This window comes from Bufo gargarizans, chromosome 4, assembly GCF_014858855.1.
Source record: "Bufo gargarizans isolate SCDJY-AF-19 chromosome 4, ASM1485885v1, whole genome shotgun sequence".
Classification (NCBI taxonomy): Eukaryota; Metazoa; Chordata; class Amphibia; order Anura; family Bufonidae; genus Bufo; species Bufo gargarizans.
Window position 1 is genome coordinate 300341263 of NC_058083.1, and position 16470 is coordinate 300357732.

A 16470-nucleotide genomic window follows, 5' to 3' on the forward strand; every position below is an offset into this window, starting at 1 on the left:
AAGCACACAGAGCTATGGGGACTCGGTATTGCGGATGTGCTAGCGGCCATTTAGCAACCCATGTCCTCAGCTCTATACACAAAATCCCGGTGACAGGTTCCCTTTAACCCCTCAGATGATCCTGTCAATGTTACCCATGGCACCTATGAAAAAATAACTTTTCGACAGTATACAATGTTCCAATGTATTTGCTGGTCGACCTTATGCATTTCAATGGAATTGATCTATATCAGCACATCTCATGGACAGGTGAAGCTCTCATGGTTTTTCTAATCCTGCACAAGCCCCTGATTTAAACAATTTCTGACGCTACATTCCCTTTAAATGGTCAGGCCTTGATTATTCCACATTCCATCAATTAAACCTATACAGTATATTTAGGATTTGCGCAAATATTTCTAAAGGAAAGTTTTCATAGTAATGCTGTTCCTGTAAATTATAAGAAGCATATAAGCGGTGACATAAGCAGCACAAGACACAGATACACATAAGCAATCACTCACAGTGCCATGTCTGTTCACATTACCAGTCACGTCTTAATATTATTGAACACAAACGAGGCTTAACCAAGATTAATGCTGCTGAATAATTAGAATTGCGATGTGTGACTGATTTACCTCCTGATTGGCGGTCGCCAGCTTGTTCGTCAGCTCTTCCTTTAGGCTTTCAAGTTGTTGCCTCAGTTGACTTTTATCCTCTTCCAAACCCAGTCTCTCCTTTTCATATTGCTGCTGAAGTTCCTGATTAGCAAAAAAATCACTAGTAAACACTCTTCTATTTTCCATTTTGGCGCATCAAGGCATCTTAAAGAGAAACCATCCCTCTTCTAAACTCCATTGTGTTAACCTATCACTTTCTCAATGTAACTCTCTCATTTTGTCTAAATCTCTAAAACGTGGTTCGACCACTCTGTAAAAATTATGATTTTACCTCCAAATTATTATTTCTGTAACATCCTAGCTCAGTTTCCATCCTCATATTTAGAAATTGATAATGCCATATATTTGGCGAAATAAACTCCCGAGGTTGGCACTAATAAATAAAATTGGTCTGGGCTGCCCACGCATCTCCTCATATTATACAGGTAAATGCACACAGTGATGATTTGTTTATGGAAAATCCACATGAAAGCCACGTGAAAAATTAAATAAAAAAGGCACAAAAATCCACTGCTGAAATGCATCAAAATCCGCACCAAATTGTCAGTGGATTTTCTGCATATTTTAACAATCATATTGAAGTCTATAGGGAAACCACAATACATCAGCCGTGAAGCTGCACAAACAATTGACATACTGTGGATATTAAAAGCTGTGCTGCAGGTCAATTTCTGTGGTGTGTGCACATGAAATTAAAAAATCTCATTAAAGGGGATGGCCAACTAAAAATATTCAACGTTTTGCAAACCAGCGCCTGGATCTGAATACTTTTGTAATTGCACGTAATTAAAAATGCAGTATGGCCACTGAGTTATTCACTAAAATCAATCTGTATAGCGCCACCTGCTGTTTTCTAAATTCTCTGTCCAGCTCACTGAGGTGGACGCACATGCTCAGTTCCATCCTTCAACTGCCATAAATTGCAGCAGAAAAGACATACCCTCCCCCTGAGAAACTGCACACCCCCTGAGCTGTCGTCGGTGGCTCTCATTGCTGGCTCTATAATACAGACACTAATACAGTACTAACAAGAAAGGGGTTTCTGTTAATTTAAACACTGTAGGTCCCATAACCATCCCTTCCTTTCTTTGGTTTCCAGTTAATCCCTCTCCTTCAGGTAAACCAACCTCACTTACAATACATAGATAGATAGATAGATAGATAGATAGATAGATAGATAGAAATCTAACTTTATTTGTTATACAGAATAAAAAATAGGACATCAACTTCTCTTCTGAAGGGATCATTTTTCTAATCAAACAAATTGTGAAAACGTCCTCCTCAAAAGAGACTTTTACAAATGCTTGAGACTCTAAGGAGACCCATCCCCCCATGATTATCCCTTTGTCAACAGAGGGGAAAAGATATTGCTCTGGGAGGTTTCCCAATACAGACTGTGAATACACTATAAAAACAGGCATTGTCATCAATAAGATGTTTTCTATGGTATTTCATGTCACAGTGTTCATGATGTGCCCAGTGACATGCTAGAATAGGGCAAGTGAGCGCGGCAGCCAATCATTGTCCTCAGCGGTAGGGGCAAGTAAAACTTTTTTTAATTTTAAATAATTTTAGGGCTTGTCGTAGATTTTCATTTCTCTCAGACAAACCAAATAGTCTCTGTACTTTCACACAATTTAATTTAACTTAATAGAGAATGGTGCAATTGGCAAATTTCTTAATCACTAAAAATATGCCTGCATCCACCCAAAAAAAAAAAAAGATGTAAAGTCATGGGAACTAGGGGTCTCACTTCCACCTAATTTGCAGTCTACTGCCTGTTGTTAGGCTACATCCATCTCTAGTAACAGACGGTTCACAGAAAATGGGGGAGCGTCAGAAAGCTAGCTCATGAGCCTGATAGAAGCACTGCCTCTACCCAGCTTTTAAAGAGCAGAGAAGCTTGTGTGCTTGTGAGAGAAATGCATCTAGCTGTGCAGCTGAAACAGGGAATAATGTGGCTGAGAAAGACATTAGGGAAGGTAAAAAAAAGACCTGTTCTTTCACAGTTATGATTCTACAATAAAGCAAAGCCATTAAGCAAACTTTCTTTTTGAAAACTCAGGTATGCTTTAAGGACACTATCTAAAAGTTTGTCTGTGAATTTGTTGATGGTTGGCAACAAAGAGAGATTTGAGTTCTGCAGAATTATGAATGCAGTTTTTGGCTAATACAAGTTGTAACTGATCACTTCTGCATAAGTAAATTAATGTATTTTCAATTTACTCAATTTATTGTATTTACCTATTTAATCTACTTGTTTATGTCATTTTCAGATTTATTTATTGAGTTAATTGAATTTATTTACTCAATATTTTATGTAGAATAACGTGTAAACTGTAAATTATTGTCTAAAAATGAACATTTGCTTGAAAATCTGGCAAATAAACATTGCAGCTTTTAGAAATAGCAGCATTCAATTAAGTGTTGTGTCTGTGTTGACTGTGACTCACCATCTGTAGCCTCTTCTTCTCCTTATTTGTAGAGGTTTGTGCTGCCTCGAGCGCTTCTTGATGTTTCCATGACATCTCCTCTAAAGTCTTTGCATGGGCCTCTTTTAGCTGTACAGTCTCCTCCTCAAATTTGATGCGCAGGTTAATCAGCTCTTTCTCATAAAATTCACGTTGGTTTTGCTTCGCTTCATTGATCTTCTGCAAAGAATTAGACAAGACAAACACATTATGCAATTGCTCGTCCATATATCAATCTTTAGACCTATCAATCAACTGCGGAAAACTAACACATTTTGCTTTTCATTGTTTGCCTGGCTAGGATTCACAAATGTATAATTTAATTTCCTTTCTATGACTTGCCATACATGATTTATTAGAGAACTGTTTGAAAACAGAAAAAATGACAGTCGAGATACATAAAATGTCAGGTGAAATTCTGATTTCTCCATTTCGCCTTCAGGCATTGTAAATGGAAACTTAGACATCAGCTGGGAAACTCATTAAATTATCTTGGCTGGCTCCAAACTCATTTAAACTTTATGACTTTTAACCACCTTGGTATGGACTAATTGTAAACTCCAGTTCCATGTGAACTCTAAGAGTGTGTTCACACATGGAATATACCCTTCAGATTTTAGCCATGGAATTGGGAGCATTGTTTTGCAGTGACTAGTGAGGAGCAGAAGCTGTCACAATCAATCATGGCGGCTGTCTTAAAAAAGCTGCTCCCTAGGGCCGTTCAGTGAAAGGAGGGGGTACTCTTTCTTCCCTCGGGGGACACCCTAATTCTGGGGCTCCTGTCTGATGGTAGCTGGGGTGTCTTTGATGTTAGGTATTTGGATGGGTGGATGTATGGTTGGATGGATGGATGGTTGGATGGATTTCGGCAAGGATGGGAGTTATGTCCCTTTTTTCTCTCTATCTTGCTAAAGTTTCTCTTGATAGAATCTATGGCAGGCAATAGTACTCTGGTAGTAATCGGTGTAATGTCCACATGGTCTTCATGGCATGTCTGACCAGGCCCTGTCCAAGTGTGAAGAGTGTCTTAACAGTATTCCTTTACTGCAGGAAGATCTGAATGGCTGTTGTGGGAGATTACCTTACTGACTTCTCTGCTTGACCATGCATATTCCAAGTTCTCCTTTTATCTCCCTCTGTCAGTCTTTCTTCTGCTGTAGATCTTGCAGAGATCTGTTAGTCTCTGGAACTTAAGGCTCCAAAAAGAAGGAGCACATCAAATTTGCTTCCTTCCTCTCTTAAACTCCAGACTAGATGCTTTCTAAAGGTAAGGTAGTGGGGCCAGCCAACATCTAAACTTCTATGAGGGTTGTACCACAAATTATATATCACTAAACAACAAGTTTTGCAGATACCTGTCACGATCAGTGTGGGGGGAAAACTCCACACTGAACACAGGAGGGAAGAGGAACAGTAACTGGGCCTGGAAACTAGGGAAGAAACAGGTCACCTCCTAGACAACCCTAATCCAGGCCCTGACTACCTATCAATATGAATAGACCATGAAGGTAGGAATATTCATAAGCAGGATATCTAGGCCCTGATTTCCCTATAAGGCCCTGGAAGAAGTATTGGACCAAAGACAACCTATTCCTCCCCAGATGGACGAATGGAAGTCTCTGTCTCAGGCCCAGATACAACAACAGGGAATATAACAAATACAAACAAATGTGACACTTAACTTCTGTAGAGATGGAAGAACAGGAACATCAGAGGATCTCACACCAGCTCAGCCAAACCTAAATGACGCTATCAACCGCATAGTTAGAAGGGTGGGGTGAGACTATAAAGGGTAGAAGTGATGACCACTGAGCAGCAGCTGAGAAAATGGAAGTGGTCATTAACCCTATCCACACTGAATCAAAAGAAATCAAGGAGGCTGTTAGATTCCACCACGCTCAGCCAATCTCCTTGATTTCCTGACATCAGTCACCTGAGGGAATGTGACAATACCCCCTGTTCTGCGGTAGAGGGCGAGAGCGGAGGCAAAACATGAATTGCTTACCTGTTGAACTGCCCACAGCTCCAGTACCGCCATTCTTGTCCTCCATACCAGGGCTTCATCACTGACGTCACGTCAACAACATGTGACAGTGGCAGCGAGTCAGCAGCCTCAGAGCTACACTGTTGAGGCTAAAGATTTGCTGCAGTGGTCATTAGCAGTCAAGCAACATTCCTGTAAACACCGACCAGCAGGGAGGACCAGAATGGCAGTGCTGGAGCCGTGGGAAATTCAACAGATAAGTAATGCTTATTTTCCTATTTTAGACCATACACTGCCTGTTTCCTCTTTTTTAACTAATCTTAGAAACCCCTTTAAAATTAGAGGAGAGATTGAAAAATCGCAAAATTTATTAAAACCACAGATAAAATGCCACAGTTATATCAGCAGTATTACTGATATATCTAAACAGCCCATAATCATCTAAGGGTACTGTCACACTAGCGTTTTTCTTTTCCGGCATAGAGTTTTGTCCTAGGGGCTCTATACCGGAAAAGAACTGATCTGTTTTATCCCCATGCATCCTGAATGGAGAGCAATCTGTTCAGGATGCATCAGGATGTCTTCAGTTCAGTCTTTTTGACTGTTCAGGAAGGAGATAATACCGCAGCATGCTACGGTTTTATCTCCGGGCAAAAATCTGGAACATTTGCCGGAATGCCGGATCCAGCATTTTTTTCCCATAGGAATGCATTAGAGCATTCAGCATTCAAAATAACGCAATGCCGACTCAGTCCTTCCAGTCTGCGCATGTGCAGACCCAAAAAGATAAATACTGGATACGTTTTTCCGGATGACACTGGAAAGACAGATTCAGCATTTCAATGCATTTGTAAGACGGATCAGGATCCTGATCAGTCCTACAAATGTCATCAGTTGGCAAACGTTTTGACGGATCCGGCAGGCAGTTCCGGCGACGGAACTGCCTGCCGGATTCCTCTGCTGCAAGTGTGAAAGTACCCTAACACAAATGCTTAAACTTAAAAGGGTTTTCCAAGATTTTATAACTGATGACCTGTCCTCTCGTTGGGGGTCCGACACCCAGAACTCCTGCCAATCAGCCGTTTGAGAAGGCAGCTGCGCTCCTGTGAGCACCGCTGCCTTTTCCATGCTTACCAAACACAGCGCTGTACATTGTACAGCGGCTATGCTTTGTATTGCCGCTCAGCCCGATTCTCTTCTATGGGGATGAGCTGCAGCTAGACCACGTGACCGATGAATGTGTTGTCGCTTGGGCTAGGAAAAGCTAGGAGAAGGCCGTGGCGCTACTGTGAGCACCAGTGCCTTCTCAAACAGCTGATCGGTGGGGATCCCGGGTGTCGGACCCCCACTTATCAGATACTGATGACCTATCCAGAAGTTGTATCTTCCCGTAATACTTTCTATACTTTTATGATCCACTCCTGATTTTGGCTTAAAAAACTGCATTACACTGGATGTGTGGCCGCACCCTAAGGGTCCAGCTACAAGGGGCTACCATTGATCTAATCTATAAAGCTGAGTGTATGTATGTGTGTATGTATGTATGTGTGCGTGTGTGGATGTATGTATGTCCGCTAAAGAAATCTGCACCGTCGCATTTACAATCATGAAATTTGGCACACAAGTACATCAGGTGTCCGGGAAGGTTTTAGGCCATGTCTCGGCTCCCTAGCACGTACCGTTACTGAGGTATTCCCAGAAAATGGAAATATGGCACATCACATGACCTACATTAGCCAATAGAAGCCTGCAGGTCTTTCTCTTCATATCCCAACTGCCATACACACGGTCACATGTCCCTTATCAGCCAATAGAAGCTCACATGCCATTAGTCTCCACATACACACAGTTTTACACCAGGTTTCCATAACAACCCAGCCATTTTTCTTCACTGTTGCAGGTCAGCTTTAAAGGGGCAGGGCGCTGTGGATGACTCTTAAGGGAGCGGAGTGCTGTGGAGGTCACAGTTCAGGGGCAGGTAGGGTGGCCATTTAGGCCACCCTCAAAAGACGGACTTAAAAACCTCGCCCCCAGGTCCCGCTAAGCCACGCCCACTCCGCAGCCGACGGGGATTGAAAAAAAATGAAGGTAAAAATCAACTTCTGTCAGCTGCAGGGGTGGGAGGGACGGTAACTTTCTCCTAGCAGCTCACGCTGTTAAGGGGACAGGGAACTGTGGGGGTCACAGTTAAGTGGACGGTCCACTATGGTGGTCAGTGTTAAGGGGCAGATTGCCGTAGAGGCCACTGTTAAGGGGATGGCGTGTTGTGGAAATCACTGTTAAGGAGATGGGGCACTATAAAGGTCACTAATAAAGGGGCGGCTGCTGTGGAGGTCACTGGTAAAGGGGCGGGCTGCTGTGGAGGTCTCTGTTAAGTGGACAGGGAACTGTGGAGGTCACAGTTAAGGGGACGGTCCGCTATGGAAGTCAGTGTTAAGGGGTGCGGTGCTGTAGAGGTCACTGTTAAGGGGGCGGGGTGTTGTGGAGGTCACATTTTAAGGGAACAGACCTCTGTAGAGGTCACTGTTAAGGGAGCGGTTTATTGTGAAAATTACTGTTAGCGAGACGGGGTACTGTGGAGGTCACTAATAAAGAGGAGGCCGCTGTGGAGGTCACTGTTAAAGGGGAGGAAGCTGTGGATGTTACTGTTAAGGGGGCTGGCCGCTGTGTAGGTCACTGTTAAAGGGCCGGGGTACTGTAGATGTCACTGTTATAGTGGATACTGTCAATATCTTTTAACGACACACACAAACATCAAATGAAATAGATGAAATATACCCGTGCAAAACCGGGTCCTTCTGCTAGTCATTATATAAAGTCATGCGACTTTTCTGCGACAAGAAGTCGACGGACCCTAAGGCTGGGTTCACACCTGAGCGTTTTACAGCGCATTCCTACGCACTGTAAAACACTCAACAGGCAAGACATGCCACTGCCATGGACGGACCACCACGCCATCAAATTCAAAATAACCACTGACACCATTTGCCAAAAACCAACACACTTAAAAACTGCACACTGGACAAGATCACAAAAGAAATTATACTCACAACTTTTCAAAACCACACTATCTAACAATATAGCTGCGCTAACACAAAATCGCCCTCAAGCAAGGCATAATCAAACCCCTCCTAAAGAAGCCCAATCACGACCCCAAAGACCCAAATTACCGCAGACCGATTACAAGCCTCAACACCATCTCCAAGATTATCGAGAAAGCAGTAGTACAACAGCTACAACCCCCATTTGGACACTCACAAACTCTTGGACCCACTTCAATCTGGATTTCGCCCTGGTCACGGGACAGAAACGGCGCTCCTCAAAATCTGGGATGATGCCCTCGAAGCAGCAGATGAAGGAGAATCATGCCTCTTGGTGCTGCTGGACCTCAGCGCAGCTTTCGACACAGTAAATCATCAAACCCTGCTCACTCGTCTCACAGAAGTAGCCGGAGTCGCAGACTCGGATCTACCCTGGTTTGCATCCTTCTTAGGAGCCTTCACCTCAGAAGCACGTAAAATCACATGCGGAGTCCCTCAAGGATCACCCCTGTCGCCTGTGCTCTTCAACATCTACCTCCGACCACTCCTCAAAATCATCAGCAACCAAGATCTGCTCTATCATTCCTACGCTGATGACACCCAACTTTATTTACGCATTACCAACAAAAAAGATCAATACCCCGCACTGGAAATCTGCCTCTCATTGATCGACGAGTGGATGACTGAGAGCTCTCTCAAACTCAATGTTTCCAAAACAGAACTCCTCTTCCTTCATGCAAACCAAAACAAAAACTCTAGCATGACATGCACGCCACCCACCTCGGACAAACCATTACTCCCAGCACCAAAGTCAAAAACCTCGGAGTCATCTTTGACTCAGAGATGACAATGGATGCACAAATAGGATCAGTAGTCAGTGGATCCCATCATCTTCTTCGCCTGCTGCGCAGACTCATTCCCTTCATCCCTGAAGGAGACGCAGCAGCAGTAGTTGGAATAACCATCAATTCCCGACTGGACTATGCAAACTCTCTCTATCTAGGACTTCCCAAATATAAAATTTCACGTTTACAAGTTGTCCAGAACACAGCCGCCAGACTGATAACTGGAAAAAAAACCTGGGAATCTATTACTTCGTCCTTGAAGACCCTCCATTGGCTACCCGTGAAGGATCAGATCAAATTCAAGACCCTCTGCCTCATCCATAAATGTATACAAGGGAAAGCACCCCAATACCTCTGCGAAAAAATAAAGCACTACACCCCAGGTGGCCCCCTCTGGTCAGCTAACCAGAACCTCCTCCATAACGAAGGTTCGAAGTCCAAGGACCCCGGCTATGGAACATTCTACCTGCGGAGATCCGCTCAGAAGAAAACCATCTAGCCTTCAGGAAGAAGCTCAAGACCCACCTCTTCTGAAGGCACAGGCAAAAGCGCCTTGAGGCGATTTAGTTCGCAATTGTAGCGCTATATGTTATTCATTCATTCATTCATTCAAGAACCAATGCTTCCCTATGGGCATGGTTCTCACCTGAGCGTTTTACAGCGCGTACGAACGCGCTGTAAAACGCCCTACGCCCCATAAAGTACAGGAGCTTCTTTGGGGCGTATTGTCGCGCGTTCCCGCCCATAGACTTTAGCGGGAACGCGCGACAATGGGCGTTTCTTGTTTGCTAATTTAAAAATGCGCGTACGTACGCGCCGCTTTGTGTGTAAAAAGTATTTTACTACTGTCTGAAACAAGCTCTCTCCTATTTATAAAATGGCCAGCCTCCGTACTCACTTTTATGAATGCACTGCAGCGAGCGGCAGCGAACTGGCCGGCCGGCGCGTGACTGACGTCACTTAATAACGCTCCTTCTTCCTGAATTAGGAGCGTTACTAAGTGACGCTCGCTGAAGTGCATTCATAGTGAAAGTGAGTACAGAGGCTGGCCATTTTATCAATAGGAGAGAGCTCGTTTAATACAGTAGTAAAATACTTTACACACAAAGCCAGTTATGTGTGCAGTTTAGGACACATGAGGGGACACATAGGGCCATTAGGGGGACCAGCATAAGATGCTATATGTGTGTCTTATGCTGGCCCCCCTCATGGCCCTATGTGTCATAGCACACATCCCCTATAACAGTGCCATCCACAGATCCACCCCATAACAGCGTCATCCACAGGTCCCCCATAAGTGTCCTCCACAGATCCCCCATAACAGTGTCCTCCACAGATCCCCCATAATAGTGTCCTCCACAGATCCCCCATAATAGTGTCCTCCACAGATCCCCCATAATAGTGTCCTCCACAGATCCCCCATAATAGTGTCCTCCACAGATCCCCCATAATAGTGTCCTCCACAGAGCCCCCATAATAGTGTCCTCCACAGATCCCCATAACAGTGTCCTCCACAGATCCCCTATAACAATTTTCCCTACAGATCCCCCATAACAGTGTCCTCCACAGATCCCCCATAACAGTGTCCTCCACAGATCCCCCATAACAGTGTCCTCCACAGATCCCCCATAACAGTGTCCTCCACAGATCCCCCATAACAGTGTCCTCTACAGATCCCCCATAACAGTGTCCTCCACAGATCCCCCATAATAGTGTCCTCCACAGATCCCCCATAATAGTGTCCTCCACAGATCCCCCATAACAGTGTCCTCCACAGATCCCCCATAACTATGTCATACCCAGCCGTTTAATTGGATGCCTCTGCTGTCAATCACACAAACGCGTGTATTACAAGCGTTTCCTAAATACAAAAATGCCCCAAAATACGCCTCAAAAACGCCTGTAAAAGGCCTGATAAAAACGCCTGTAAAATGTGCATACCGAATACGCTCAGGTGTAAACCAAGCCTAAAGGTGCTTCTACACATAGCTGCTGTGCTGCATTTTTGGTGCGGCAAAAAAGGGATTAAAAAATGCAAATCACACACAGTAAAACAAATCTCCATTAGAGGGGTTGTCTCACTTAAGCAAATGACATTATGACAAAGTTAATACAAGGCACTTACTAATGTGTTGTTATTATCCATATTGCTTCCTAATTTTTCCATCACATTATGCACTGCTCATTTCCATAGTTAGGACCACCCTTTAATCCATCAGTGGTGGTCGTGCTTGCACACTATAGGAAAAAGTGCCGGCCTCTCTGGTGTCCAGGACCGTGGGAGCTCACGTAGGCTGGTGCTTTTTTCTACAGTGTGCACGCACGGCCACTGCTGATGGATTACAGAGTGGTCGTAACCACAGATACAAGCAGTGTATAATGTGATGGAATAATGAATCCCACCAGCAAAGGAGACAATATGGATAATAACAATACATTAGTAAGTGCCTTGTATTACCTTTCTCTACATTATAAATGTTTTTTACTGAAGTGACACAACCCCTTTAAGTTTTGACACTGGTGCTTGTCAAGGGGTGGAATATTAGGCAGCAAGTGAACAATCAGTTTTTAAAGTTGATACAGCATGTTGGAAGAAGGAATAATGGACTGGTTGACTCGACAATGGCCAAATTGTGATTAGATGACTGGGTTAGGCCTCATGCACACGACTGTTGTGTGCATCCGTGGCCGTTGTGCCGTTTTTTTTTCACGGATCCATTGACTTTCAATGGGTCCGTGGAAAAATCGGAAAATGCACCGTTTGGCCGCCCGCATCCGTGATCCGTGTTTCCTGGCCGTGAAAAAAATATGACCTGTTCTATTTTTTTTACGGCCAACGGTTCACGGACCCATTCAAGTCAATGGGTCCGTGAAAAATCACGGATGCACACAAGATTTTCATCCGTGTCCGTGATCCGTGTCCGTGATCCGTGTCCGTTTTTTCCTATCATTTCAATGGCAAACTTGACTTAGATTTTTTTTTTCATTTTTCATGTCCGTGGATCCTCCAAAAATCAAGGAAGACCCACGGACTAAAAAACGGTCACGGATCACGGACCTACGGACCCTGTTTTTGCGGACCGTGAAAAAATACTGTCGTGTGCATGAGGCCTTAAAGCATCTCCAGAGTGCCAGGTCTTGTCAGTGGTTAATGCCTACAAGTGGTCCTAGTAAGGACAATCAATGAACCCGAGTGATGGGCACCTACAGCTCATTGGTGCACATGGGGAGTGAAGGTTAGCCCATCTGGTCGAATCCCACAGAAGAGCTTCTCTACGGCAAATCTGAAGCTGATGTTGGTTATGACAGAAATGTGTCAGAGCGCACAATGAATTGCAGCTTGAAGCATAGGGGACTGTGTAGCTGCAGACCTCTCAGAAAGTGGCCTTATCTGATGAACTGGGCGCAAGTGCAAATCATTTTAATGTCATGGCCAATCAAGGTTTTGACGTAATGAAAAGAGCCTTAGGCCCCTTTCACACGGGCGAGTTTTCCGTGCGGGTGCGATGCGTGCGGTGAACGCATTGCACCCGCACTGAATCCTGACCCATTCATTTCTATGGGGCTGTGCACACGAGCGGTGATTTTCACGCATCACTTATGCGTTGCGTGAAAATCGCAGCATGCTCCTCTTTGTGCGTTTTTCACGTAACGCAGGCCCTATAGAAATGAATGGGGTTGCGTGAAAATCGCAAGCATCCGCAAGCAAGTGCGGATGCGGTGCGATTTTCACGCATGGGTTCTAGGTGACAGTCTATTCACTGTATTATTTTCCCTTATAACATGGTTATAAGGGAAAATAATAGCATTCTGAATACAGAATGCATAGTATAATAGGGCTGGAAGGGTTAAAAATAATAAAAAAGTTAACTCACCTTCTCCTCTTGTTCGCGTAGATCCCGGTCTGTTCTTTAGCTGTGGCTGAAGGACCTGTGGTGATGTCAGATCACATGCTCCATCACCATGGTGATGGACCATGTGATTGGAGCATGTGATCTGACATCACCTCAGGTCATTCAGTCCACAGCTAAAGAACAGACCGGCATCTACGCTAACAAGAGGAGAAGGTGAGTTAACTTTTTTATTATTTTTAACCCTTCCAGCACTATTATACTAAGCATTCTGTATTCAGAATGCTATTATTTTCCCTTATAACCATGTTATAAGGGAAAATAATACAATCTTCAGAACATCAATCCCAAGCCCGAACTTCTGTGAAGAAGTTCGGGTTTGGGTACCAAACATGCGTGATTTTTCTCACGCGAGTGCAAAACGCATGACAATGTTTTGCACTCGCGCGGAAAAATCGCGCATTTTCCCGCAACGCACCCGCCTCTTATCCGGGCAAAAAACATGACGCCCGTGTGAAAGAGGCCTTATGGTACAGGCACAAAGTGAGGTTTCCTGATGCAGTTTTGGAAGCCAGAATCAGCAGTGGAAAATATAAACGACAGATATATCTTCTCAGATTTTTTTAAATTTACTCCTGGTTTGGCTTCCAAAACTGCATGCAGAAACCTGACCGTGTGGCCTTAGGGTACATTCACACTTGCGGCAGAAGATTCCGTCGCCGGAACTGCCTGCCGGATCTGTCAAAACGCATGCAAACTGATGGCATTTGTCAGACGGATCAGGTTCCTGATCGGTATGACAAATGCATTGAAGTGCCGGATCCGTCTCTCCGGTGTCATCCAGAAAAACGGATCCGGCATTTCTTTTTTCAAATTTTTTGCGGTCTGAGCATGCGCAAACCGCAATGCTGGATCCGTTTTGTTGGAACACTCGGATCCGTCATTAATGCATTTTAATGGGAAGAAATGCCGGATCCGGTATTCCTGCAAGTGTTCCGGAATTTTGGACGGAGATAAAACCATAGCATGCTGCGGAATTATCTCCATCCTGAAAAGTTAAAAAGACTGAACTAAAGACGTCCTGATGCAAACTGAACGGATTGCTCTCCTTCCAGAATGCATGGGGATAAAACTGATCAATTCTTTTCCAGTACTAAGCCCCTAGAACGACACTCAATGGAAAAGAATAACGCTAGTGTGAAAGTACCCTTAGGCCTCTTTCACATGGACGAGTTTTCCGTGCGGGGGCAATGCGTGAGGTGAACGCATTGCACCCGCACTGAATCCGGACCCGCTCACTTCAATGGGGCTGTTCAGATGACCGGTGATTTTCACGCATCACTTGTGCGTTGTGTGAAAATCTCAGCATGTTCTATATTCTGTGTTTTTTACGCAACGCAGGCCCCATAGAAACTAATGGGATGCGTGAAAATTGCAAGCCTCCACAAGCAAGTGCGGATGCGGTGCGATTTTCACGCATGGTTGCTAGGACATGATAGGGATGAAAGCAACCCCGGATCCCATTAAGGCCTCATGCACACGACTTTTTGCGATATTTTTTAGTGGTCCGCAAAATGGGGTTCCGTTGTTCTGTGATCAGTTCCCGTTTTTGTTTCCGTGTGTCTTCCTTTATTTTTGGAGGACCAGCAGACATAAAGGAATGTAAAAAAAAGTCTAAGACAGGTTTGCCATGCAAAAGATAGGAAAAAAACGGACGCAGATGACAATCTTGTGTGCCTCCGCGTTTTTTAGCGGTCCCATTGAATTGAATGGGTCCGCGAACCGTTTTCCATGGAAATAATAGGACAGGTTATATTTTTTTGACGGACTGGAACCACGGATCACGGACGCGAATGGCAAATGGTGCATTAGCCGAGTTTTCAACGGACCCATTGAAAATCAATGGGTCCGCAGAAAATCACGAAAAACGGTGCAACGGTCACGGAATAAAACAACGGTCGTGTGCATGAGGCCTAAAGTGTATTCATTTTATTATTTTCCCTTATAACATGGTTATAAGGTAAAATAATAGCATTCTTAACCCAGTGAAGAAGTCCGGGTTCGGGTCTGGGTACCACATTCACTTGGTAAACGCATTGCACTCGCGCGGAAAAAACTGCAATTGCATGCCTACTCACAACGGTTTTCCTGCAATGCACACGTGACGCATCCGGAGCAATACCGGAACGCCTGTGTGAAAGAGGCCTTACCCTTAGGATGCTGCCCCACAGCGCAGTTGTGATGCAGTTAAAAACTGTGTGTAGTTGACTACATGCTGTTACTGCATCGACAAACATGCATTCATAATGCAGTAAGGGTGCTGCCACACGTTGCGGCTGTGCGGCAAAAAAAACGCACCACAAACACATGCAGTTTTTGTAACAAAATACCTGCATTTATGATGCATTTTCTTCTAGCAAAGGAAAAACACAGAGCAGACTTACCGTAGATTACATTAATGTAACTCTATTTAGTAATTCATGTAATTTCGTTTCGCTAAATTTGGGATTTGCTTTTCCCCCCCTTTGCTAGAAGGAAAGGCAGCATAAATGCACGTTTTTTTAAATGCATTTTTTGCAGCACCCAAAATGCATGCAGCCAAACCACAACCACCCACAACAGCCAACGGACGCATGACTTTGTGGCTGCCATGAGTGGATGCGGCTTGGACGTATGCAGCCTGCCGTTACATTTAGTACCCTAAAAATTTACTAGTCTAGGTGTAACAGGAGCATTGCACGTTTCCAAATTTTTGTGTCCTGCTATCATTATAGCACTCTTTCAGTTGGAGATATTTATATAAAAGGTTGAGAGCAGATGATTCATTAATTACTAATTCATTAATAAACAATTCTGTAGTGATTTCTGCGCCCTGGCTGCACGTTAGGCTCTCATTATGCTTGAATGCTTTTAAATTTAACCCCTGCGTTTTCATTGCAACAGCCGAGTCGCATCCTGTTTTATGCATCTGTAACATATGGGGTTGAGGTATCTGAGACTCCATATTAGGAGCTGCTATTGGGGTTGTCTGGATTTTTGGAATAGTTATACAGTTCAGATGTCATGTCTTTAAATGCATTTGCTACATATAATACATTTAAACATTTCCCATCAAATGCTTCACCATTTTAAACTTACCGGTATATGTATTCATTTTATGTATGAACTGTTAAATACTGTTGGTAGATGAACATGCGCTAGGGCTGAGACTTTTTAACCACCTCCGGACCGCCTAACGCAGATGTGCGGTCCGGAGGTGGCGGCCCTGTGCAGAGTCACGCATATACGCGTCATCTCGCGAGGGCCGGGATTTCCTGTGAACGCGCGCACACAGGCGCACGCGCTCACAGGAACGGAAGGTAAGCGAGTGGATCTCCAGCCTGCCAGCGGCGATCGTTCGCTGGCAGGCTGGAGATCCGAATTTTTTAACCCCTAACAGGTATATTAGACGCTGTTTTCATAACAGCGTCTAATATACCTCCTACCTGGTCCTCTGGTGGTCCCTTTTGTTAGGATCGACCACCAGAGGACTCAGGTAGGTCAGTACAGTCGCACCAAACACCACACTACACTACACCCCCCCCCCCCGTCACTTATTAACCCCTTATAAACCCCTGAT

General features: G+C 44.4%; 1 protein-coding gene across 2 annotated transcripts in view; it reads right to left on the bottom strand.

The window, feature by feature from the left end:
* The window catches only part of FAM184A (family with sequence similarity 184 member A), a 185006-nt gene that overhangs the window by 69865 nt on the left and 98671 nt on the right, over positions 1 to 16470 (bottom strand). For both annotated transcript variants that reach the window (XM_044291911.1, XM_044291912.1), the window contains 2 exons: positions 3113 to 3310; positions 618 to 740 (listed from right to left, as the gene is read on the bottom strand). In XM_044291911.1, the coding sequence (XP_044147846.1) occupies positions 618 to 740; positions 3113 to 3310 (321 nt within the window). The remainder of the gene's footprint in view (positions 1 to 617; positions 741 to 3112; positions 3311 to 16470) is intronic.